The sequence below is a fragment of the Schistocerca piceifrons genome, chromosome 6 (genome assembly GCF_021461385.2).
Source record: "Schistocerca piceifrons isolate TAMUIC-IGC-003096 chromosome 6, iqSchPice1.1, whole genome shotgun sequence".
NCBI classification, from domain to species: domain Eukaryota; kingdom Metazoa; phylum Arthropoda; class Insecta; order Orthoptera; family Acrididae; genus Schistocerca; species Schistocerca piceifrons.
Window position 1 is genome coordinate 332,613,923 of NC_060143.1, and position 26,983 is coordinate 332,640,905.

Below are 26,983 nucleotides of genomic sequence, written 5' to 3' on the forward strand. Positions count from 1 at the left end.
ACTGCCGTAAGGTTTATGTATGATATTACGATACATTTAATAAGTAAATATTCACTATCAGATGAAAAGTACGCGGACACCTATTAGTGGACATTAATATGGGGAGTGTCCACCTTTCGCCTTTTTGACGGCTTGAACTCTCCTAGCGACATCTACAGCGAGGTGTCTAAATGTCTGTGGAGGTATGGCAACCCGTTCTTCATCAGGAGCCTAAACTGTGGAAGGTAGTGATGTTGGACGCTGGGATCTGGAGACAAGTCGACTTTCTAACGCTTCACAAAGGTATTCCGTTGGGTTCAGGTGGGATTTTGCACAGGTTAGTCCATTTCAGGAACGTTGTTGTGCACAAACCATTGGCTCAACCATGTAGCTTTATGACGGGGTGCGTTGCCATGCTCTCACAATTAATCATCGTACCGAACTGTTCCTCTGCTGTACGCGGTACATAATTCTATAAAATGTGTTCACATGTTTCCGCAATTAACACTTCTTGAAGCAAAGTCAAGGTGCCGCACTCTAAACACGAAAAAAAAAATGCCGGCCGAAGTGGCCGTGCGGTTAAAGGCGCTGCAGTCTGGAACCGCAAGACCGCTACGGTCGCAGGTTCGAATCCTGCCTCGGGCATGGATGTTTGTGATGTCCTTAGGTTAGTTAGGTTTAACTAGTTCTAAGTTCTAGGGGACTAATGACCTCAGCAGTTGAGTCCCATAGTGCTCAGAGCCATTTGAACCACTTGAACGAAAAAAATCTGCTCGTCTTAACAGCACCTTCTTAGTATTTTACTGTTGGCACTACGGGTGATGGTTCTCCAGGCGTTCTCCAAGCCCAAACCCTTCCGTTGGATTGTCACAGGGTAAATACAGCATGATTCATGACTTCAAATCACCCGTTTTCAGCCATCCACTGTCCAGTAGCGGCGCTTCTTTCAGCACCTCAAGTGTCGCTTACCACTGACTACAGAAACGCGCGGTTTATGAGGAGCTGCTCGGCTTTGTGCGAGCTGGACTATTGGTAACACTTGGAACTCACTAATGATTCCTTCCGCTGAGTTCATGCGATGTGCGAGCTCTAATTTCTCGTATACTGTTTTCATGGTCAACTCTCCATATGTAGGTGGAAGTCACAAAATGATCACTGAAATTTCGTGAAAAGATCTCGCCGCAACGAGAAACGTCTTTGCTTCAGTGATTGCCACCGTTTTAATGATTGCCACCTTAACTCGCGTAACATATCCGTGAGAGTCTCCGCCTGTTCCGTGATAATACAAAACGAGCTGCCCGTCTTTGAACTTTTTCGATGTCCTCCATCAATCCTATGTGGTAAGAAACCCATACCGCGTCGCAGTACTGCAGCAGAAGAAGACGGACAGGCGTTGTGTAGACAGTCTCTTCGGTAGATTTGTTGCTTTTCCTAAGCACTAGTATTCTGCCAATAAGAGGCAGTCTCGGGTTCAGCTTCCACACATTTTCTTTATGGTGGTTCCTATTTACGTTATTCGCAATTGTAATCCCCAGGTATTTAGTTGAATCGACAGCCGTTAAATTTGTGTGATTTATGTGTAAGCAAAATTTAACGGATTCCATTTGGTACTCATGAGGAGGACCTCACATTTTGTATTGTTTAGAGTCAATTGCAATTTTTTGCACCATTACAGATATCTTGTCGAAATCATTTTGCAATTGATTCTGATCTTCTGGTAACTTTACTGGATGGAAAACGATAGCACCATAAATGCAAACAATCTAAAAGGGCCGGCCGGGGTGGCCGAGCGGTTCTAGGCGCTACAGTTTGGAACCGCGCGACCGCTACGGTCGCAGGTCCGAATCCTGCCTCGGGCATGGATGTGTGTGACGTCCTTAGGTTAGTTAGGTTTAAGTAGTTCTAAGTTCTAGGGGACTGATGACCTCAGCAGTAAGTCCCATAGTGCTCAGAGCCATTTTTGAATCTAAAAGGGCTCCTCCGATTGTCCCCTAAATCGTTTATATATATTAGGAACAGGAGAGGGCGTCGAACGCCTTTTTGGGGAACACCAGATAAGACTTCTGCTTCCCTCGGTGTCTTCCATCAGTTACTACGAACTGTGACCTTCCTGACAGGAAATCACGAATCTGGTCGAACAACTGCGACGATATTTCAGAGCCACGCTATTTGATTAGATTCCGTTTGTGAGATACGATGTCAGAAGCCTTCTGGAAATCTAGAAATGTGGAATCAGCTACGGAGAAGAACCTCTTGCTGTAATGTTCAGAAATCATAAGTGGAAACTTAAGCGACAATGGCAGTTCCGGTCATACATGCGGAGGGGTATCAGATAGCCTAATGGGTAAAAGAATTGCTCGTCATAAGCAGGAACGCCGGCTTCGACTCCCTGTGCTGGAAACATAATACATTCGTGTACTAAAGTGTACAGTGCATTACTACCGCTTCTGTGGATTTCGCCACACACGTCGTCCTCCACGCGCTCAGGTATGTTACGCAATAATGTCTACTAAGTCGTGAAAACGCTTATTTAGAGGGTAATAGGCGACTAATGCGGTGCTAAGAATTACGAAACACGGAAAAGGAGTATGTCGAATTGGCTGTGTCTTTCTCTGTCTCATACCGTTGTTGGGAAAGAGAAAGGCGGCAGCTGCTAGTGGCATAATAGCATTTAGCATGGAGTAAGTGCTTAGATACGGCAGTAAACAGAAATGCAAATCCGCTATTATAACTTGAATGCCGATCCCAGAGCGCCATCGTGAGAAGCGCTGGGTTGCCCGTTGCATCATCGCCTGGCCTCTCCCGGCAGGCTTTCACGAATTATTGCCCTGTGCTTTCACTTACCCCGCCTTATGCTGGAATCCAACCACTTCTTGCGGCGCTCATTCCGGAAGCTTTCTCTGCTTTCGGTTACACGAAATGTTGCAAGTTGTGGGCCAAAATGTGTGGGATGACGCTGCACTTCCAATCTAGGTCACATAGTGTTTAAGAATCTGCTGTTCGACTTTTGGACAAAGTGTTCTGGTATGCAGTCCAAAGCCTTCCGTTCACCTTCGTTATAACAAGCAGCAAAGACAAAAACAAAAAATTTCAGCGGGTCAACACAGACGGTGAGCCCTCACCCCTGCCTCTGCTAATCCTTCCCCTTCTCCCGACAAAATATCTGAAGTTTTTCAAGGAGATATTTTCCGAGTATTTTGGTATAACGGACCTGTGGTCTCCGCTGGCTCGTTACTGAGTAGTTACATTGCGTTTGATTTCTTACCACCGTGTGTTTTATGCTCGCGTGTTATGACATTTCTGGAGATCGAAAATCGCACCTATAGGAATCAAAATGGGTTTCGAAAACAACAGTCGTGTAAAACCAAGTTCGCTCTGTTCTTCCACGCGACCCAGAAAGCAGTGTATACAGGCGCCGATGTACATTTTCCTGTTCCATGACTTCCGCAAGGTACTCGACGCAATTCCGCACTGCCGCCTACTAGACAAAATACACTGAACAGCCAAATAAACTGGTACACCTGGCTAACATCGTGTAGGGCCCCCGTGAGCACGCAGAAGTGCCGCAACACGACGTAGCATGGACTCGACTAATGTCTTAAATAGTGCTGGAGGGAACTGATACCATGAATCCTGCGGTGCAGTCCATAAGTCCGTAAGAGTACGAGGGGTTGGAGATCTCTTTTGAACAGAACGTTGCAAGGCATCCAGGAGTTTGGTGGCCAGCAGAACTGTTTTAAACTCAGAAAAGCGTTCCTGGAGCCACTCTGGACGTGTGGGGTGTCGCACTATCCTGCTGGAATTGCCCAGGACCGTCGGAATGCACAATGGACATGAATGGATACAGGTGGTCGGATAGGATGATTACTACGTGTCACCTGTCAGAGTCGTTTCTAGACGTATCGGAGGTCCCAGAGCCTCCACCAGCTTGAACACTCCCCTCCTGACATGCTAGGTCCATGAGGTTGTCTCCATATCCGTACACGTCCATCCGTCCGATACAATTTGAAATGAAACTCGTCCTACCAGGCAACATGTTTCCAGTCATCAACAGTCCAACGTCGGTGTTGAGGGGCCCAATTGAGGCATAAAGCTTAGAGTCGTGCAACCATCAAGGGTACACGAGTCGGTCTTCGGCTCCGAAAGCCTATATCAATGGTGTTTCGTTGATTGTTTCGCTCTCTAGCAGCTGTTGATGGTCCAGCGTTGAAATCTGCAGCAATTTGCGAAAGTATTGCACTTCTGTCACTTCAGTCGTCGTTGGTCCCGTTCTTGTAGGATCGGTTTCGCATTAACGCACTGGCATATCTACAAAGTTTCGCTGCCATACGGTAATTACAGCCCACATTTGACCTCTGTGAGTAGGTACAATTTAATTATAACCACCTGATACCAAAAATTTGGACGAAATCGGAGACGACGAGTAGGCGCTGTCCCCTAGTCAGTGACAACTCAGAGCTGCCACTGTTAATTTAGCTGGAACTGAGAATATCACTAGTGTTCCTGCTGCAGAATGTAGTCGGCATCCCCCACATACACTCATGCTCATAAATTAAGGATAATTGCAGAATGTGGTGCCACACAACGTGCCACTACACAAAACTCGCGCTAATAGCATAGGCACATAGGGAACACACACGATACAGATCTGTAAGTCCACAGTATTGGTGATAAGTTGAGAAAACCGTCCCGAAACACATGTGCTACAAAACGCCACTGTTCCTTGCGCATGTACCCCGACGTCAATATGGGGTATGATCACCATGCACACGTACACAGGCCGCACAACGGGATGGTATACTCTGAATAAGGTGGTCGACCAGCTGCTGGGGTATAGCTTCCCATTCTTGGACCAGTGCCTGTCGGAGCTCCTGAAGCGTCGTAGGTGTTTGAAGACGTGCAGCGATACGTCGACAGAGAGCATCCCACACGAGCCCGATGGGGTTTAGGTTTGGAGAACAAGCAGGCCACTCCAGTCGCCTGATATCTTCTGTTTCAAGGTACTCCTCCACGATGGCAGCTTGGTGGGGCCGTGCGTTATCATCCATCAGGAGGAAGGTGGGACCCACTCCACCCCTGAAAAGGCGGACATACTGGTGCAAAATGACGTTACGATACACCTGGCCTGTTACAGTTCCTCTGTCAAAGACATGTAGGGGTGTACGTGCATAATGCCACCCCACACCATCAAACCACGACCTCCATACAGGTTCCTTTCTAGGACATTAAGGGGTTGGTATCTGGTTCCTTGTTCACGCCAGGTGAAAACCTGGCGAGAATCACTGTTCAGACTATATCTGGACTCGTCCGTGAACATAACCTGGGACCACTGTTCCAATGACCATGTACTATGTTCTTGACACCAGGCTTTACGGGCTCTCCTGTGACCAGGGGTCAGTGGAATGCACCTTGCAGGTTTCCGAGCGAATAAACCAAGTCTGTTCAGTCGTCTGTAGACTGTGTGTCTGCAGACAACTGTTCCAATGGCTGCGGTAAGGTCCCGAGCGAGGCTACCTGCAGTACTCTGTGGCCATCTGCGGGCACTGATGGTGAGATATCGGTCTTCTTGTGGTGCTGTACACTGTGGATGTCCCGTACTGTAGCGCCTGGACACGTTTCCTGTCTGCTGGAAACGTTGCCATAATCTTGAGATCACACTTTGTGGCACACGGAGGGCCCGTGCTACGACCTGTTGTGTTTGACCAGCTTCCAGTCGCCCTAGTATTCTACCCCTCATAACGTCATCAATATGTGTTCTTTGAGCCATTTTCAACACACAGTTACCATTAGCACGTCTGAAAACGTCTGCAAACTTACAGGGCTATTACAAATGATTGAAGCGATTTCATAAATTCACTGTAGCTTCATTCATTGACATATGGTCACGACACACTACAGATACGTAGAAAAACTCATAAAGTTTTGTTCGGCTGAAGCCGCACTTCAGGTTTCTGCCGCCAGAGCGCTCGAGAGCGCAGTGAGACAAAATGGCGACAGGAGCCGAGAAAGCGTATGTCGTGCTTGAAATGCACTCACATCAGTCAGTCACAACAGTGCAACGATACTTCAGGACGAAGTTCAACAAAGATCCACCAACTGCTAACTCCATTCGGCGATGGTATGCGCAGTTTAAAGCTTCTGGATGCCTCTGTAAGGGGAAATCAACGGGTCGGGCTGCAGTGAGCGAAGAAACGGTTGAACGCGTGCGGGCAAGTTTCACGCGTAGCCCGCGGAAGTCGACGAATAAAGCAAGGAGGGAGCTAAACGTACAACAGCCGACGGTTTGGAAAATCTTACGGAAAAGGCTAAAGCAGAAGCCTTACCGTTTACAATTGCTACAAGCCCTGACACCCGATGACAAAGTCAAACGCTTTGAATTTTCGGCGCGGTTGCAACAGCTCATGGAAGAGGATGCGTTCAGTGCGAAACTTGTTTTCAGTGATGAAGCAACATTTTTTCTTAATGGTGAAGTGAACAGACACAATGTGCGAATCTGGGCGGTAGAGAATCCTCACGCATTCGTGCAGCAAATTCGCAATTCACCAAAAGTTAACGTGTTTTGTGCAATCTCACGGTTTAAAGTTTACGGCCCCTTTTTCTTCTGCGAAAAAAACGTTACAGGACACGTGTATCTGGACAGGCTGGAAAATTGGCTCATGCCACAACTGGATGTTCGGCATTTCTTAAACAGGAGATTGGAAAACCGATGAATCGGTCGTGGTGGAGATCATGATCAGCAATTCATGTCATGGCCTCCACGCTCTCCCGACTTAATCCCATGTGATTTCTTTCTGTAGGGTTATGTGAAAGATTCAGTGTTTAAACCTCCTCTACCAAGAAACGAGCCAGAACTGCGAGCTCACATCAACGATGCTTTCGAACTCATTGATGGGAACATGCTGCGTCGAGTGTGGGAGGAACTTGATTATCGGCTTGATGTCTGCCAAATCACTAAAGGGGCACATATCGAACATTTGTGAAAGCCTAAAAAATTTTTTTAAGTTTTTGTATGTGTGTGCAAAGCATTGTGAAAATATTTCAAATAATAAAGTTATTGTAGAGCTGTGAAATCGCTTCAATCATTTGTAATAACCCTGTACTCGCTGCACCGTAGTCTGACATGCACCAACACACCTCTGCGTAAGTGGACTGCTGCCAGCGCCACCGTGCGACGACCGCAGGTCAAATGCACCGCATGGTCATACCCCGAGGAAACCGCCCACCACGGCATTGTCTCACCATGTATCAGCATTATCCTTACTTTATGAGCATGAGTAGATACGAACATCGGGCCTAGTTAATGTGGCGCCAAGGCCATTGCCGCGCCTCTTGGCTCGGACGATATGCAGCACTGTCTCGGATGTACGGGCAGCACCTGTCGCTAGTAAAAGCGGTGGTGTGAACTCTTTTAACAGTCGATGGCCAGTGCGACTGCAGCCGATATTCAACGCTGTTGGGTTCGACTTCCGAAATGAAGCGCCGAGTACGAAGGCGTTCGTGTGCTCTAGCGTCTTGTTGCCGCAGCCCTCGTCATTTGTTGACGCTGGGCACAGTCAGAATCTCTATTGAATGCTGCTCGATGACGCACCCAATTAGCTCAGTTAGGTGAGCTGTTCTTTTGCGTGGATTTGTGAGTCACGAGGAGAAGCCAGAGTCTCCGGTCCTCAAGTGCAAATGGTTTAGCACATATCAGCGTCGCCACGTAAAAGTTTCCGGGAAATCAGAGTGTTAGTGATTTCGATCTGTTGCAGATGTGCGTGAGGTGGAAAATCTTTCCCAATTGAGTCAGTGGCCAAATGGCATAATGTATACGTAAAGTTGACTGTCAACTTGCTTGCGCCTGAGTTCGAATCCGCTTTTGTAATATTTTTTACTCTTAAGCGAAAGAAAAAATGCTGTTGCGAAACTTTTTATTTCTGTTGTTTTCAATAAAATTAGTTTCATTGTGAACAAGAAAAAAAAAAACACTCATCAATGTTCATGATCTTTTGTGAATCAGATGCGCCTGTGCGAAATATCGTGTATGTGGGTACGAAGTCTTTCAGCTCAGATAGAATTACGTGTGGTGTTCACAGACGCACATCTTGTAGGCATCTCTTTACGCAGGGGGATATTAACCACCGCCTCAAAGTACATATATTCACTTAAGAAATTCGTTATCAACAATACACCTGTGTTTGAGAGTAACAGAGATATTCAGAAGTATAACATTAAAAGGAAAATAGGCTGCATTAGCCTTTAATGAATCTAACTTTGGCAGAGAAAGGGATGAAATATGCAGTTATAAAGCCCTTTGACAATCTGCCCATGGAAATACAATGTTTCCGTGCGGTTAAAGGCGCTTCAGTCTGGAACCGCGTGACCGCTACGGTCGCAGGTTCGAATCCTGCCTCGGGCATGGATGTGTGTAATGTCCTTAGGTTAGTTAGGTTTAATTAGTTCTAAGTTCTAGGCGACTGATGACCTCAGAAGTTAAGTCGCATAGTGCTCAGAGCCATTTGAACCAAATACAATGTTTGACAGACACAACAAGTGTTTTCAAAGGTAGATTAAAGATGTTTCCTTTTAAAAACCTCTTCTGCACCATAGAGGAATTATTGAATAGAAACAATTAGTCAGCCATAAAAAAACCTGTAAATTACCAACATGCAGGCATATTAATATTTTTTCATTTCTTAAAATACACGGTGTATCGAAAATAATCATCCGATTTGGCACTTCTATATTTCTTAAGCTAATAAACGTATACAATGAATTTTGTTTTTTGATGAATGGGAAACTCAACATCCCCCTTGAGATACAGGGCGGATGTCACTACGGTATTCAGATTGTTCCCACACTACAGCGAGCATGTCTTGAGTAACAACTTCCACAACTGCTTTTATGAGGTGTCTCAGTTCATTCATTGTTGTTGGCAACACAGAGTCTTTTTATAAACTCTCACAAGAAATAATTGCCGGCCGTGGTGTCCTAGCGGTTCTAGGCGCTTCAATCCGGCGCCGCGCGACTGCTACGGTCGCAGGTTCGAATCCTGCCTCGGGCATGGATGTGTGTGATGTCCTTAGGTTAGTTAGGTTTAAGTAGTTCTAAGTTCTAGGGGACTGATGACCTCAGATGTTAAGTCCCATAGTGCTCAGAGCCATTTGAACCAATAATTGCACACAGTCAGGTCCGGTGACCTTGGAGGCCAGTATTAGTAAGGTTGAATCATTTGGTCCAGTGCGACCGATCTGTCGTCCAGTAATCCTTCGATTTAAAGATTCCCACACTTTCAGATGCCAGTGAGGCGGTGCCCCATCCTGTTGGTAAACGAAGTCGTTTGAATCAGTTTTCAACTGTGGGAATAGAAAGTTCTCAAGCATATCGAGATATGTGCTTTCTCTAAAAGTGTTCTCGATAAAGAAAAAATGGACCATACACCTTTTCCCGTGAAACTGCACAAAACATATCCAATTTTGGGGAGTCCCTCTCATGTTGTATAACTTCATGTGATTGTTCGGTATCCCTTATTCTCACATTATGACGATTCACCTTTCCATTTAAATGGAATGTTTCCCCATCACTAAATACTAACTGTGGAAGAAAACTGTCATCCTCCATCTTGCCAAGAACGAAATTACAGAATTCTACACGTTGTTGGTTGTCACCTTCACGAAGAGCTTGCATTAGCTGAACATCGGAGGCATGTTGAGCTGTCGAGCTGTACGGTGAACGGATTTCTGCGGAATCCTTCTGAAACTATGGCGGATGCGTCCGATCTCTGTGTCGGACACTCGGCGACGGTCCGGCGATTTGCCTTTACACTAACAAATTGTTTCTCGGAATTGTACATGTCATCGTCTAATTCTCTGTGCTGTACGAGGATCCACACCATACCTATTACGAAAGTCATGCTGAACAAGAATGGTTCAAATGGCTCTAAGCACCATGGGACTTAACATCTGAGGTCATCAGTCCCCTAGACTTAGAACTACTTAAACCTACCTAACCTAAGGACATCACACACATCCATGGCCGAGGCAGGAATCGAACCTGCGACCGTAGCAGCAGCGCGGTTCCGGACTGAAGCGCCTAGAACCTCTCGGCCACAGCGGCCGGCAAACTACGTGCAGTACGTCCGCTCATATATAACACATTAGCAACCAGTGACAATAATAATTTCCATATTAATGACCACATGACGTTTGCAAAAGATTACGTTGTCCTCAGAGCAGATGTTCAAATCTCCACCCCCCCCCCCACCTCTTCCACCACCCCATTCTCCCTGCACGTCCAAACATTGCGCGACCCGCTGAATCATGCAGCTCCCGGCTGCATCCACAGATACAAGAGCAACATGAACACGCGCTATCAGTTCTTTCACATATATGGGCGGAGTAGAATACACATGTTCTTTAAAACCTCCCCACAGGAAGAAATTTAGGGGATTTTGGGCAGATGAACGCAGAAGCCATACAACTGGACCTCCCCGTTCGAGCCATTTCCCTGATAATGTTCTGTCTAAATATCGTCGCACGTTAATTCCAAAGTATAGAGGTGTACCATCGTGTTGAAACCATAACTTCTACCGAACATGAAGTGGAACATCTTCCGGTGCTTCATTCAGGTAAATAGTTTGAGAGGAATGCATGATATCCTCGCGCAATCAACCAGTCCGGCAACAAGTAGAGACCCAAACTCCTGTCTCCCAATATTTCGGCCCAGACATCGATGCCAAAGTTAACTTGATATTCACGGTCGTGAGTGGCGTGTTGGTTAACGTTACGCCAATGGTGGACATTGTGCATATTGAAGACACCCTCAAGAGTGAACACTGCATCATCCGACCATATTGCAGTGTTTATGAAGTCGTCGTTGGCTTCCTGTTGTTGTTGGAACCATTCACAGAATTGCATCCGCATTCGGCGGTCTGCAGGATGCAGGTGTTGTGTTAAAGAATAATGACAGGGGTGCAGCCATGCTCAAGCAGCATGTCAACGACCATGCGTTGCGAGATACGCAACTGCCTAATTCCGGTACACGTACCTCGCTTGGGTTATTGGTGTATGACCCCCATAATAGCTTCCTCAGTAGTTGGAGTATGACGTCCGTGGGACGGCCTCTGTCACGCGATGGTGGAAAGAGAGAACCTGTCTCCCGAAGACGAAGCTACAGGAAATGAAACACATTTCTATCTGGATGACGTCGACCAGGATATCTAGCAGCATATTCACGAGCAGCAACACCAGCCCGGTTATCAGATTCACCAAGGCCCAGAAGCATATCTACAGTTTCATCGTTTATGTATGCAATGCGTCTGCCATACTTTTTTTTAAAATAACACGAGAAGAAAATACGGTATGAGTACGAATGTGCATGAGTTTGTCACGGGCGCGTTACTCCGCTGGTAAGTAGACCCGTTTCGTGAACAGCGCTAACAGTATAAACACGTCATTAGTAGCAGCGGACTGTTCCACCTAACGCGCGTCATCTCTTTTACAGGTTTTGTTCTGCATGATTCGTCCTTACATTTTCGAGTTAGTTTCCCTAACGGCAATGGTACTGATGTTTCTACATTTTCATCGGTGATAATAATAATAATAATAATAATAATAATAATAATGTACGGAGATACCTACTAAACAGCAAGCGCTTATCAGACTCCATGTTGAAAGGCATAATTAGTGGCTCCAAGGTGATAATACACACAAATGGTAAACGAGTTTGGAAATTATATGCAAGCCCTACTGGTAATGTAAGGTCTTAAAGAAATGTAATGAACCTGAACGTAGCAAGAATAATAGTTGGTATTAATCGATGGGACCATCGGGGAAGGGTACACAGAAAACGGGTTTGGAATCTAGTAGATGCAATGGTACGAAACGATTCTCGTCTACGACGTGCAAAAGGCTTCTTTAAAACTTGACGAATAAAAACGATCGTTCTTCCATTTCTGAATTTTTTGAAATTTCCCGCCTGCTGGGTACTTTCACTCCGACTACTATTTGCTAAAAATGCAATTTCAATACACCTCATAAAGATTTGTCAAACCAAATACTGCAAATTTAAATATTAAAATTCATATAATATTGTGGGGTGTACTCATCCGTTCCTTTTTGTCGATCCGCTGCTGCAACAGTCACTGAGTTACTATATGCCCAGTGTAACTTGGTGTTTTATGCCAAGAATGACTAAATCGAACATTATGTTTCAGAACTTCTTTTTATTATATCACCTAGTTTTTAACCTTTCTATGTACACTGGTGTAATAATAGATCAGTCTTCTTACGTATTCCATACAATTTGCCAAGTCTGACATGCTTACTGCGTGAATTTACATAAAGTACACACGTAAGCAGTTACATGCTTCTTGCACAAAATCTCATAACACACGGACGTACGCCTTACTCCGTCGAATGATCATAAAGTACTGACCTTTAGTGCCAACATGGCTGCCGCTTTTACATACAATTCCGAACAATCCTCGGTAGCGTTATAAAGAGTTTTTTAATAAAATTACAATTAAAACTGTTATCTCAAAATTAATAACTCATTTCAGCTGTTGCACTAGCTCTTATAGAGCAAATACATAGATGAATTTTGAAACGTATAACATTTTAAGAGGTAGAAATGCTCAAAATATGAAGTATTAACAATATTTTTACTATTTTTATTAAATACAAAAGATGCATGGTTCGGATAATGATTCTGCCAATTTATATGTTTCGAAGTCTCCCAATGAATGTGGCAAAATAGGTCTTTTATTTATTATTGACAGAACACCTAAAGAACTGCCTATGTTTACACGCCACTTACAACATTTTCGCTAGTTACATTTTAATTTTCTAATCAATTTTCAGTTTCAAAGAAATGACTTTGACCATTGGACTCGGTCATTTGTTCCAGATTTCACCTAATTACGTTAATCCTAAATATTCCTACCAATTACAGGACCTATATACTTCAATACAATTATAATTGTAACAGTTTTATAGGTATAGGTTTACCTAAACCACTACCTTTTGTTTAAATCAGTGATTCCTGTTTACTTCAAACTGGATCGAAAAATACGTGTTTTAAATGGGTTTCAGTGGACTGTTACGTCTCAATTCGTAGTAGCCTACCTAACTGCAAATATTTTATAGAAGACCCACTGCAATTTCTGTGTTACAATTAAGACGCCAGACAGCGTACCACGGAGGTTACAATTAGCAAATAAAAACACTTACGCCTCGACCCAGAATCGAAACCACGGCCTAGTGCTTGCTAATCCAAAACGATATCTACTGCACCAACTGCACAGCACTGCTCCTACATGCTGTCAGAGGTAGTTACCGTACATGTGATTACATTGTTGTCAGACTGCCATTATTTACCGTCCATTTACGTCCGGAAGTATGCGCAGGACGGAATTTTGTGAGAGTCATTTTTGTATTGTCCGTGAGGAGTCGCGCTGCGAAGTCCGAGTGCGCGAATTTTTCTTCACGCTGTGTAATCCTCTGCCATTTTGTATGCAACGACTGGAAATGAACGACCGAGCGAGGTGGCGCAGTGGTTGACACATTGGACCCGCATTCGTGAGGACGACGGTTAAAAACTCGCGTTCGGCCATCCAGATTTAGATTTTCCTTGATTTCCCTAAATCGCTCCAGGCAAATGCCGGGACGGTTCCTTTGAAAGGGCACTGCCGGTTTCCTTTCCCGTCCTTGACACTATCCGAGCTTGTGCTCCGTCTATGATGACTTCGATGTCGACGGGACGTTAAAACTCATCTTCATTCTTGGAAGTGAACGGAGCTAACGGGCCGATGTTGCGTCGCGGAGTCTGCTGTATAGTGGTCTGCTGCTGCTGCAAAGATTCGTGGACCAAGGTGTTCTCGGCCGCAAGGCCGTTTCAACCATTACGGGAAGGAGAAGCGGCCTTGCGTCGGCATGCGACGCCCACGCGCTGTGGACGGACCTGCCGCGCGCGTCGCAGAATTCCTACAGTCAACATTTCCATTGTTAAAACATGTGTATATTCTCTTTCTTTATCTCCGTCGGGCGAGACGAATTGCTTAGCAGAGAATAGTACGTTATTCCCGGTGTCGAATGGTCATCTTAGAGGCCTGTGAGAATGACCACAACATAGCCATCTACCAGGCCCCGGGAGTAGACAACATTCCATTAGAACTACTGACGGCCTTGGGAGAGCCAGTCCTGACAAAACTCTACCATCTGGTGAGCAAGATGTATGAGTCAGGCGAAATACCCTCAGACTTCAAGAAGAATATAATAATTCCAACCCCAGGGAAAGCAGGTGTTGACAGATGTGAAAATTACCGAACTATCAGTTTAATGAGTCACAGCTGCAAAATACTAACGCGAATTCTTTACAGACGAATGGAAAAACTGCCGACCTAGATCAGTTTGGATTCCGTAGAAATGTTGGAACACGTGAGACAATACTGACCTTACGTCTTATCTTAGAAGAAAGATTAAGGAAAGGCAACCCTACGTTCCCAGCATTTGTAGACTTAGAGAAAGCTTTAGACAATGTTGACTGGAATACTCTCTTTCAAATTCTGATGGTCGCAGGGGTAAAATACAGGAAGCGAAAGACTATTTCCAATTTGTACAGAAACCAGATGGCAGTTATAAGAGTCGAGGGGCACGAAAGGGAAGCAGGTATTGTAGCCTCTCCTAGATGTTATTCAATCTGTATATTGAGCAAGCAGTAAAGTAAACAAAAGAAAAATTCAGAGTAGGTATTAAAATCCATGGAGAAGAAATAAAAACATTGAGATTCGCCGATGACATTGTAATTTCGTCAGAGACAGCAAAGCACTTGGAAGAGCAGTTGAACGGAATGGACAGTCTCGTGAAAGGAAGATATAAGATGAACATCAACAAAAGCAAAACGGCCACTCCAGCCGGCTGTTCCATATGTTATAGTTACCTGTCGTTATAAGCGAAACAGATTTAGTGAATTTTTCCGTCGAATTAAGTCTGATGATGCTGAGGGAATTAGATTAGGAAATGAGACACTTAAAGTAGTAAAGGAGTTTTGCTATTTGGGGAGCAAAATAACTGATGATGGTCGAAGTAGAGAGTATATAAAATGTAGACTGGCAATGGCAAGGACAGCGTTTCTGAAGAAGAGAAATTTGTTAACATCGAATGTCAGGAAGTCGTTTTTGAAAGTATTTGTATGGAGTGTAGCCATGTATGAAAATGAAACATGAACGATAAATAGTTTGGACAAGAAGAGAATAGAAGCTTTCGAAATGTGGTGCTACAGAAGAATGCTGAAGATTAAGATGGGTAGATCACATAACTAATGAGGAGGTATTGAATAGAATTGGGGAGAAGAGTAGTTTGTGGCACAACTTGACAAGAAGAAGGGATCGGTTGGTAGGACATGTTCTGAGGCATCAAGGGATCACCAATTTGGTATTGGAGGGCAGCGTGGAGGGTAAAAATCGTAGAGGCAAACCAAGAGATGAATACACTAAGCAGATTCAGAAGGATGTAGGTTACAGTAGGTACGGGGAGATGAAGAAGCTTGCAAAGGATAGAGTAGCATGGAGAGCTGCATCACACGAGTCTCAGGACTGAAGACCACAACAACAACCATAATGTTGATATGTTCCATACGTTCAAAATGGTTTCAATGGCCCTGAGCACTATGCGACTTAACTTCTAAGGTCATCAGTCGCCTAGAACTTAGAACTAATTAAACCTAACTAACGTAAGGACATCACACACATCCATGCCCGAGGCAGGATTCGAACCTGCGACCGTAGCGGTCGCTCGGTTCCAGACTGTAGCTCCTAGAACCGCACGGCCACTCCGGCCGGCTGTTCCATATGTTGTAGTTACCTGTCGTTATAAGCGAAACAAATTTAGTGAATTTTTCCGCGGAACATTCAGCAACATTGGGAACCAAAATGAAGTCATAACCAGTTCTCATATATTGCACACCGCCAAATTTTTGTAATGTAATTCGTTTATCAAATTTACGCTACTTTACCATAATATTTGATCATGCTAATGTCTCCAGGAGAGAGATGCTGGCAGAAGTAGAGCTGTGAGAGTGGCTTGTTAGTCGTGCTTGGATATCTCACGTCAGTCGGTGGAGAATTCGCTGCGCATGGCAAAGGTCCCGTGTTCGAGTCCCGATCTGGCACACAGTTTTAATGTGCCAGGAAGTTTCTTGTTAATTTGCTACAATTGGCAATGTGATAAACATACACTACTGGCCATTAAAATTGCTACACCAAGAAGAAATGTAGATGATAAACGGGTATTCATTGGACAAATATATTATACTAGAACTGACATGCGATTCCATTTTCACGCAATTTGGATGCATAGATCCTGAGAAATCAGTACCCAGAACAACCACTTCTGGCCCTAATAACGGCCTTGATACGCCTGGGCATTGAGTCAAACAGAGCTTGGATGGCGTGTACAGGTACAGCTGCCCATGCAGCTTCAACACGATACCACAGTTCATCAAGAGTAGTGACTGGCGTATTGTGACGAGCCAGTTGCTCGGCCACCATTCACCAGACGTTTTCAATTGGTGAGAGATCTGGAGAATGTGCTGGCCAGGGCAGCAGTCGAACATTTTCTGTATCCAGAAAGGTCCGTACAGGACCTGCAACATGCAGTCACGCATTATCCTGCTGAAATGTAGGGTTTCGCAGGGATCGAATGAATGGTAGAGCCACGGGTCGTAACACATCTGAAATGTAACGTCAACTGTTCGAAGTGCCGTCAGTGCGAACAAGAGGTGACCGAGACGTGTAACCAATAGCACCCCATACCATCACGCCGGGTGATACGCCAGTATGGCGATGACGAATTACACGCTTCCAATATGTGTTCACCGCGATGTCTCCAAACACGGATGCGACCATCATGATGCTGTAAACAGAACCTGGATTCATCCGAAAACATGACGTTTTGCCATTCGTGCATCAGGTGCGTCGTTGAGTACACCATCGCAGGCACTCCATCTGTGATGCAGCGTCAAGGGTAACCGCAGCCATGTGCTCCGAGCTCATAGTCCATGCTGCTGCAAACGTCGTCGAAGTGTTCGTGCAGATGGTTCTTGTCTTGCAAACGTCCACATCTTTTGACTCAGGGATCGAGACGTGGCTGCACGATCCGTTACAGCCATGCGGATAAGATGCCTGTCATCTCGACTGCTAGTGATACGAGACCGCTGCGATCCAGCACGGCTTTCCGTATTACCCTCCTGAACCCACCGATTCCATATTCTGCTAACAGTCATTGGATCTCGACCAACGCGAGCAGCAATGTCGCTATACGGTAAACCGCAATCACGATAGGCTACAATCCTACCTTTATCAAAGTCGGATACGTGATGGTACGCATTTCTCCTCCTTACATGAGGCATCACAACGACGTTTCACCAGGCAACGCCGGTCAACTGCTGTTTGTGTATGAGAAATCGGTTAGATACATTCCTCATGTCAGCACGTTGTAGGTGTCGCCACCGGCGCCAACTTTGTGTGAATGCTCTGAAAAGCTAATCATTTGCATATCACTACATCTTCTTCCTGCCGGTTAAATTTCGCGTCTGTAGCACGTCATCTTCGTGGTGTAACAATTTTAATGGCAAGTAGTGTATGTTCTAATGTGTTTTTGTAATTAAATTTCAGAGAAGTCGTGAGTGATTTGCTGATTTTGTACCGTACATTATGCATAAGGGACAGTCAAATAAAAACGAGACAGACTGTTCAGGGTGGCCGAGGAGGAAAGGTAACAATATTCAGGTATATGACAGGAAAGATCGTTCGAAGCAAGAAAGTGGAGTTAACCTTGTTTGTTTTCGTTTGCCCAGGAAACAACACTAGTGTGTGTCATTTCGAAGGGGAAAAAGCAGTTTTTAACTAAGTTTTGTACAAGACACGGCCTTGTGACATATGTCCTGATATTCTACCTTGTGACAGGACGATTAACATGGCCTCTAAGACGCATCCTTAAGAGCTATGAGTACTTCTTCATCTTCAATTCTGTGAAACAAATATCTTGAATTGCAAGCACAAAGTTGGAGGAATGTAATACAGACCAAAACAAGAAAAAAAGTGAAGTATACATGGGCTCTACAATGCATACCTTGAGAGCTATGAGCGGTTGTTCAGTAGAAGAGATCTCTTTCACAGTAGCGAAGATGAACAAGTGCTCATCACTCTTAAGGTGTGCATTTTAGAGCTCATTTTTACTAGACTTTTTTGCTTCGAACGATCATCCTGCGATGTACCTGTATATTGTGACCGTTCCCCCTGGTGTAACCTGTGTAACGAGCATAACGCGGATGTTCGTAATGCAGGTAGATATGTGTATAGATATGCCCTCTACTGGGAAACAGGAAGGACCGGAGCGAACGGTCACTGCTGTGCTATTGTTGGTCTGTTAGATGTGCGCGACATTGAGTCAGCTAGTTGTGTGCGTCCGACTTCACTGTGGAGGGGGAGAAAGTTGAACAGTGAGGTCTAGTGCGGAAGAAGTGTCAGGAAGCGAAATAAGTTCCCATATGTCTGCTGTGTATGACGAATACAGACTGTTACGCGCGCGTGTATTTGCGTGGAATAAATGATTTTGAGAAGGTGGGGTGCCACTGAAAAACAGCAGTCGACTAGGACAGGCTCATGGTGTCATTACCCCTTCTGTCATTACTGCAATGGATGCTGCCATCAGAAATTAGCGACATCAGACAGAGGAAGACATTCGGCTCATGTTAAGCATCAGTCGTGGCAACGCTCACGCCATCATGACACAGCATCTGAGGTTCCGGAAAATTTGTGCGCAACTGGTTCCCCACAGCCTGACGAAGGAGCATAAGTCGAACAGAATATTGACGGCATTACAGCACATGGAACGTTTTTACCATGAAGAGTATCGTTTCCTGTCGCGTATTGTTGCGGCAGATGAAACACGGTATCATCTTTTTGAGCCGTAGAGTAAGCTCAGAGCCACATGGATTCATCCCCACCTTAAATATCCAAAGCCATACACACCAGGTCGCGTCAGGGCCACATGGATTCACGCCACTTAAAACAGTCAGAGCCGTGCACACCAGATCCGGAAAAGTGGTGATGACCTTTTTCTGTGACTGCAAGGGCCCGCTACTCATTGACTCCCTGTCACACGGCGTTTTAATATCAAACAGCGGCAAAGATTGAAGCGCGGCATGAAGTCCAAACGGCCAGGAATAGTGACGGATGGCACCTGTTTGTTGCAGGATAATGCACGCCCACATATTGGTTCCATGGTCGTTTCGGCTAGGTTGTAGAAGTTTCGCTTTGACGCCCTCACACATTCTCATACAGTCCCGATCTCTCCCCGTACGATTTCTGTGTTTTTGGAGCCCGAAGAAAGACATTCGTGGCTATCAACTGGCTTCAGACGAAGAACTGCACTCCTGGATACAACATGCTTAAGTCGCGACTGCAAACATTTTTCACGAAGGCACTGGCCGTGTCGAACACCGAGTGCCATGCTGCGGTGGTAACACCGATTCCCATCAGATCACCGATGTTAAGCACTGTCTGGCGTGGTTAGCACTTGCATGGATGAATGGCCGTCCGGTGTCGTGCCGACCACATGCCACTCCATCTCCGCATCGAGTGACACCTATCGGCTGAAGGCGACACGGCGGTCGGCCGGACGTTAGCGTTGGACCTTCCGAGGCCTGTTCAGACAGAGTTTGAGATCAACCGTCCTGTCTCACAGTGGGATAAACATATTAACAGTTACTGCGATTACTTTTGAAATAATAAACAGTGTAGCCATTTTTTCCCATCACTCGTTTTCATTTGACTGCCACTTAATCTCGTATATGATACACCAACATGAGCCAGAACGTGGAGCGAAGATTCCTATAGAGGGAGTATCCTAGAAGAGCCTTCAGCTTAGTGTCAGCTTTCGGTATTTACAAGTATGTGAACAAAACAGGAATATCTGAGAATGACAGCTGCTGGTACGAAATAACTATTTGGAAAATTGCCACCTTGCTATCTTCAGCCTTTGCAGATAACAGCAACGCCTCTGTCCTCTCCAGGAAAGTACGCATTGTAGCCCACATAATGGTGTACTGTCCCAAATGGGTAATGATACTGACATAAAACGATAATAATTATCACTGCTGAACACATATAACGCAAACAAAAGAAAATAGTAACATTGCCGTTATATTGTAACATTCAACCACAAAATAATTATTGTTACAGATCTCTGCAGATATATCCATGGCCAGCGGGGGTGGCGGAGTGGTTCTAAGCGCTACAGTCTGGAACCGCGCGACTGCTATGGTCGCAGGTTCGAATCCTCCCTCGGGCATGGGTGTGTGTGATGTCCTTAGGTTAGTTAGGTGTGAGTAGCTCTAAGTTCTAGGGGACTGATGACCTCAGAAGTTAAGTCCCATAGTGCTCAGAGCCATTTGAACCAATATATCCATGAATATTTGCAGCACATGGGCTTTTGTTTTGTCCTGAAAGTAATTATTACAGTGGGAGTGACCAACGTATGTAAAGACTTCTCATCTCGCATACAGACTGCGTCTGGAGTACCACAAGGAAGTGCCACAAGAATGCCTAATAAGGACAGGTAATGATTTACACCATACAATGATCAAGCAGTGAAGGTAAGGAGAAATTTGAGAGGGAAGTAAAGTTCATGACGAGAAAATAAAACCTTCAACATTTGCTGATGAACATGGCAAAGAGCTTGGATAATCAGATGAACAGAATAGACAGTGTTCTGAAAGGTTTTTATAAGAAGAACGTATATAAAAGTGGAGGAAGGGTGACGGATTGTAGCCGAATTACATCAAGCAATACTGAGGGTATTAGATTCTGAAATAAGACACTGAAAGTAGTAGGCATGTTTTGCAATTTGAGGATAACATAATTGTAGATGAGGATGACGATGCATTACAGACTACAATAGTAATTAGCAAACATTCCTAATACCGTACATAACTGAATATATAGAAATTTGTTATATACCTACATCATGGCGAATGCAAGTTTAAGTGTTAGAAAATCGTTTCTGAATGTACTTGTTTGGTACTTAGGTTTGTATGGATGTGAAACATTGACTATAAACAGTACAGACAAGGAGAGAATACATGCTTGTGAAATGTGGTGCTACAGAAGAATTCTGAAGATTAGACAAAAAAATGGTTCAAATGGCTCTAAGCACTATAGGACTTAACATCTGAGGTCATCAGTCCCCTAGACTTAGAACTACTTAAACCTAAATAACCTAAGGACGTCACACAAATCCATGCCTGAGGCAGGATTCGAAGCTGCAACCGTAGCAGCAGTGCAGTTCCGAGCTGAAGTGCCTAGAACCGCTCGGCCACAGCGTCCAGCGAAGCTTAGACGGGTGGATTGCAAATTAATGAAGACATACTGAGTTCCGTTGGGGAGAAAAGAGTTTTATGATACAGCTTGAGCTTGACTAAAAGAGTGGATAGGATGATAAGAGGCTGAAGAATATTCATATTTCTGACTGTGAAAGCTGATACTCAAAGTTTTCTATGAAAGTTTTCACGAGATGTTAGGTGTCTTTCATTGAGTGATGGCCCCATTGGTCCAACCTGATAAGAGTCCCAGTCACTAGAACAGTATTCGAGAATGATCTCTTCGCTAGAAAATATGATTTCCCAGTGGTTTATCAATGAATTATATAACACCATTTGTTTTACATACAACAGTCTCTAAACAGTGTGTCCCAGGAGAAATGGTCAATATTCAGGAATATGACAGAAATAATCATTCGAACAAAAAAAGTCTAATAAACATGGGCTGTAAAAAGCATACCTTATGAGCTATGAGTACTTGTTCATCTTCACTACTGTGAAACACATCTCTTTTACTTAACAAACGCTCATAGCTCTTAAGGTATGCATTGTAGAACCTAGGTTTACTAGTATATTTTTCTCTGAAAGATCATTCCTGTCATACCCCTGAATATTGGCCATTCTTTGTAGGATATCCTGTATAATTGCTCGACTTAAACACTGTTACTCAAATGTTTGTTTGACATGAATGATTCTAGCTCTGGCTCATTCATCCAGTACTCTAAAGGTACCACGTGTTCTTACATTTCATGAAGTGCACAGCTTTTGTTATTCTACATTAAGAGCAAGTTTCCTGCCTCTGCACCAGGTTGTTATTTTGTCAAGATCTGGCTGGGTATTACAGATATAGCAGATACAGATATTTCATACAGCAAGGGCTGCCGCTGCAAGTACGTTATATGCTAATGAATATAAAATAATGGAAAAGCAACCATTCACTTATAGCAGATTGGTGCGTGGAGCACAGTAAAACATAATATAAAACAGCATTCACACTATCTTTCGAGCACTAACTCTTTTTCTGGCAATAAATTCACACACACAACCATCCAAACGCACACTCCAGTGGCTGTGGAGTCTTGTTGTGGCCCAGGAATGTTTTGGGTGTCTGATGTGCAGTATTACTAGAAAAAGAGGTAGTGCTCGAAGGCTAGTGTGAGTGCTGTTTCCTGTTGTGCGTTATTGTGCTCCAAGCTTCGATCCACTGTCGATGAGTGGTTGCCTTTCCATTATTTTATGTATTACCCCATCCAGGAATTTTCATTATTGTTGTACATTTTGGATGCTAAAGTGATAATTCCAAATTGGGAGAGTGTATTGTTTAACAGTATAATGGACGTACACCATATGTGATTGTTTAAGGCACTATTAGGTGCAACATGCAGTATCAAATACTACATATTGAGAAAAATCTGAACAGCAGCTGCTGGAGGCTGAGGTATTGTCCCTCCTTCATGTAATTACACATACAATATTTCAGAAGGACAACGTCAAGGCACATGGCAAGGGAAAGGCATGTCTTCCTTGAAGAACACTTGTACCCCGTTTCCCTTAGCTGCACATTCACATGAATCAACTTGTTGTTTATGGTCCTCCAGCAACTAGTGTCGAACCACTATGGGCTCACTACCTCTGTCTATAATTGCAGTAGTAATTGTAGTAATTATATTAGTCTGTAGATCACTTTTTAAAAATACATGTATAATGTTGCAGTTTTAGCACAAAGAAAACGTAATTTGTATATACAGGTATTTACATAATTGCAGGTTTCATTTGACAATGAAGAGAAAGGTAGTCTACAATGGCCTACCAGTAGGAATTGTCCCATTATTTGTCTGAAGTAGTATACAATATTGTTTTTTTATTCCTTCTTGCAGATAATTTATTTCATAATGGAAGAAGCTAGTTCTACACCAGTCCTCTGTTTCTTAACTCCATATATGGTTGCTGTACCACACTAATATAGGTTCACAGTCCCAATAGTGATCAAACATACTCAGTTTTGCTATCATCACTGGTTGACCACATGCCTGAAAATGTTGAAAACTCATGATTTAAGCATTTCTGATGTAGATCAGTGTTGTACCTGACAGCTGGGAGCAAGTAGCATAGAAATAATAAGAGTCATGATTATTCACGTGGTGCTGCCATAAGCATCTCTCGTGTGTGAACAAGTGGGAATTAAACCACTAGTAGGGAACAAAACTTTGGATCTCCATGCTTAACCAAACGTATCATATCAGAGGTTTGTCCAATCTGTTTTATCCTTGTCAAACCATCCCCGTGTAAGTTTGATGTGGTTTTCCTAAATCCTTTCAGGCAAATGCTGGAATTATTTCTATGTTAACTAGTTTTCACAGACTAACCTTCCTTCTTTCACAAAACTGACGCAGAATACATGGTTAAGTGCACAAAACTGATGGCTGAGTAGAGTGGAACACATTTTCAGAGGACAGTTCTCACTGTTGAAATCTGTGTGCCAGATGATGATAGAAACAAATATATTCTTTATACTGGCAAGTGTGTTTCAATTGAGATACTCAAGCACACCTTATGGTTCACAGTCCAAATGAGAAATCTGTGTTATGATACTACTTGAAAATCTCATATAAAGATGTGAAACAAATACTAACAAAGAGATAGAGGGGCTGGCCAGTACTTACCTCAGCTCAGTACAGCCGATAGATAACACAAAACAGAACAGAAAATTTACATTCCTAGCTTTCGGAACTTTGTCCATGACAACCATGCCTCCATCCTTGCTACCCTCCCTGTTTACCTTTCTCTTCTGCTTCATAACCTGGGTTGTGAGTAACTGAATCCACTTTCCCTTCCTCCCTTTTTTCCCCTCCGAAAGCTAGGAATGTAAATTTTCTGTTCTGTTTTGTGTTATCTATTGGCTGTACTGAGCTGAGGTAAGTACTGGCCAGCTCCTCTATCTCTTTGTTAGTATTTATGATACTACTCCTCACTTTATTTTCAAAACTCCCGAAAGGCAAAGATCTCACTCACTGTCTCTATGGTATTCACATTTTTAGTCTGTCAGTGTTTATTCTCTTTTCTAAGTCACCCCAGTTTCTTTTCTGGCAATGATCCATCAAATTTTTGTTGAGCATACTTAAAGTAAGCTCCCCATTATCTACATTACTATAGACTTGAGCCTTTATGGACAATGAGAAAACATGGATAATACAAAATACAAGTGTTTTTAGAGGAAACAGATATTTTCTGCAAATGCTGTATGTCACATTTTGCATTTAGAAGTCCTCTGCACTACTTACATATTACTCGCTAAGGAAAATTTATTTACTAAAATACACTTAAAACAGACAGTATATTTCATATCACTTGCTTTCAGTTCACTTCCAGGATATAATGATCCAGTTTTACTGTTTCTATTTTTATTCATTTTTTTCTGGACTACTGTTCTCATTCTCATTTTCTGGATAGTTGAAACACTGGTATAGTCAAGCAAATTTTGTCCTGCATCAAATAACACAGCAATGCTTTTCAGAGTCTTGGTTTTAAATGAGATGGAAACCTTCAGTGTTTACATCTGAGGGAAAAGCCTAAGCAAACATGTAGACAGGAAACTGGCTGCTGACATGTTAAAAGGGTAGAGTCTCAGCATTTAAACTAAAGGTAAATGGGAAACAATGGAAGCTGTTTCATGGCTGCTGGACTTAAGACAGCGTTATCTTTCAGTAATAAAACACAGGTTATGTGCATAATAGTGTATTCTAAATGAAAATATTCGCTTCGGTTACAACAGATTACTTCTACACACACTACTGCAGAGTGAAAATCTCATTCTTGAATGGATAATTTGTGCCCGAATAATTGAGAACTTGTATGTCACTTATATGAATTGCACTTACTTTTGATCCACGAGTTTTCTGTAATTTTGTTTTTAAGGAAGTGCTCCTTTTTCTTTGTTGCAGTTTGGGCTAAGGCAGCTCGATCTCTCTCTGCTCTCTCAACTGTGGTCACTTAATGAGAGCATCCAGGAGTTCCGGCAGTTGCTGCAAGAACAAGATGAGCGATCACCACCCTCTCCCAGCTCAGCCGATGAAGAATTCTACTCACCACTGCCAGCAGTGCGGTACCCTCCACTTTCTGCTGTACCTGAACAGTACCGTCTCTCCTCAAGCTCCTCTGGTTCCAGTGTTGAGTATGGTGATGTGTGACTTGCACGTGCTGTGGCCTGTTTGTGTGCTGCAAAACTGTTGAGTACTAGTGAAATTGCAAAACATATTTCCTGCAAGGTAAATGACTGTCTTTTGGGGTAGGATGTTGACGGATGTACTGCTGCAATCAGTTTCCCTTCTTGTGTCGACGGCATACGGTTTGATGGTGCCAACGGAATTGACTGATGTTGTGTACTAAGAATGATATCTCACACATAATGTTAAGATAAGAGCTGTTCTAATACAATGCATTGCTTTGCATTTAGATGTGGTTATGTGGGAGGAAATGTGTTTTGTTAATCCCCTGCATTGCAGGAAAGCTGAAAATTTTGTTTACATATAGATCTTAAACCTCATGATTTGGGAGACTGCAGATAATTGTGGTTTGTTGTTTGATGGTGGTAATTGCACTTAATATTATTTTAATTGCAGGTATCCAGTTATTTTCTGATTGAATAGTATTAGACTTTGTTACTTAAGGTTTGTGATGCAGAGTGAAGTCTGTTTGATCATGTAAGGAGAAATAAAACTTAAATTGTTGAAATAGTAGGTATTTGCCTGTTACGTCCTGTTGTTTGGTGCCTCTGTTGTCTGTGGTTAGCCACTATTTGATTCTCCACCTTTTTCTTGGTCTATCTATTGGTGTTTTCCTTATTGGTCAACAATTCATTATTATCTTAAGCATCCTGTTTTCCATTCTCATGTCATAATCTCTCCATTTATTTCTGTAGTTAATGATCTGTTCATTTATGCTTTTAACTCATAGTTCATGTCTGACTGTTTTACTCCTTATCATATCAGATAGTCTATAACAACCTGCTCTTCTTAGAAAAATTGAGGATGGAATGTTATGAAGAGGATAGTAGCACCTCACCATATGGTGGAGATGCTGAATCGCTGGTAGGCACAACAAAAAGATAGTCACACAATAAGCTTTCAGCCACAGCCAACAAGGCCTTTGTCAAAAGTGTGTGTGTGTGTGTGTGTGTGTGTGTGTGTGTGTGTGTGTGTGTGTGTGTGTGTGTGTGTGTGTGTGTTTGACAAAGGCCTTGCTGGCAGAAAGCTTATTGTGTAACAGTCTTTTTGTTGTGCCTGTCTGTGACTCAGCAACTCCGCTATATGGTGAGTAACAATTATCCTCTTCATAATAGTATTAAGATTTTGTTAGCTATCAGCTGTCCTGCATGCAAAGATGAAGTCGGTTATCGTTTTGCAAAGACATGTTTCATATAATGTGGCATGATAGCAGCTACCTCAACACAAGACGTATCATTTGACATTTATGTCTGCACCAGGGGTATTTTTGGTGAAACAGATTCTTGACAAGAGTACAAAGACTAAAAGTGCATCATACACTGATTGACCTAGATTTTCAGAAATCTGGTAACATACGATGTGTTTGATACACTAAAATGAATATCACAGATGGTTGTGAACATAGAAATAATTTTTCTTGTCCT

The 26,983-nt window shown here is 43.5% G+C and overlaps 1 protein-coding gene across 1 annotated transcript in view; it reads left to right on the forward strand.

Moving 5' to 3' along the window:
- The window catches only part of LOC124803297 (actin cytoskeleton-regulatory complex protein PAN1-like), a 290,298-nt gene extending 264,231 nt beyond the window's left edge, over positions 1 to 26,067 (forward strand). Inside the window, exon 3 of the mRNA XM_047264479.1 lies at positions 25,278 to 26,067. Within this exon, the coding sequence (XP_047120435.1) occupies positions 25,278 to 25,523 (246 nt within the window). The 3' untranslated portion in view covers positions 25,524 to 26,067. The remainder of the gene's footprint in view (positions 1 to 25,277) is intronic.
- The last annotated feature ends 916 nt before the right edge of the window (positions 26,068 to 26,983 follow it).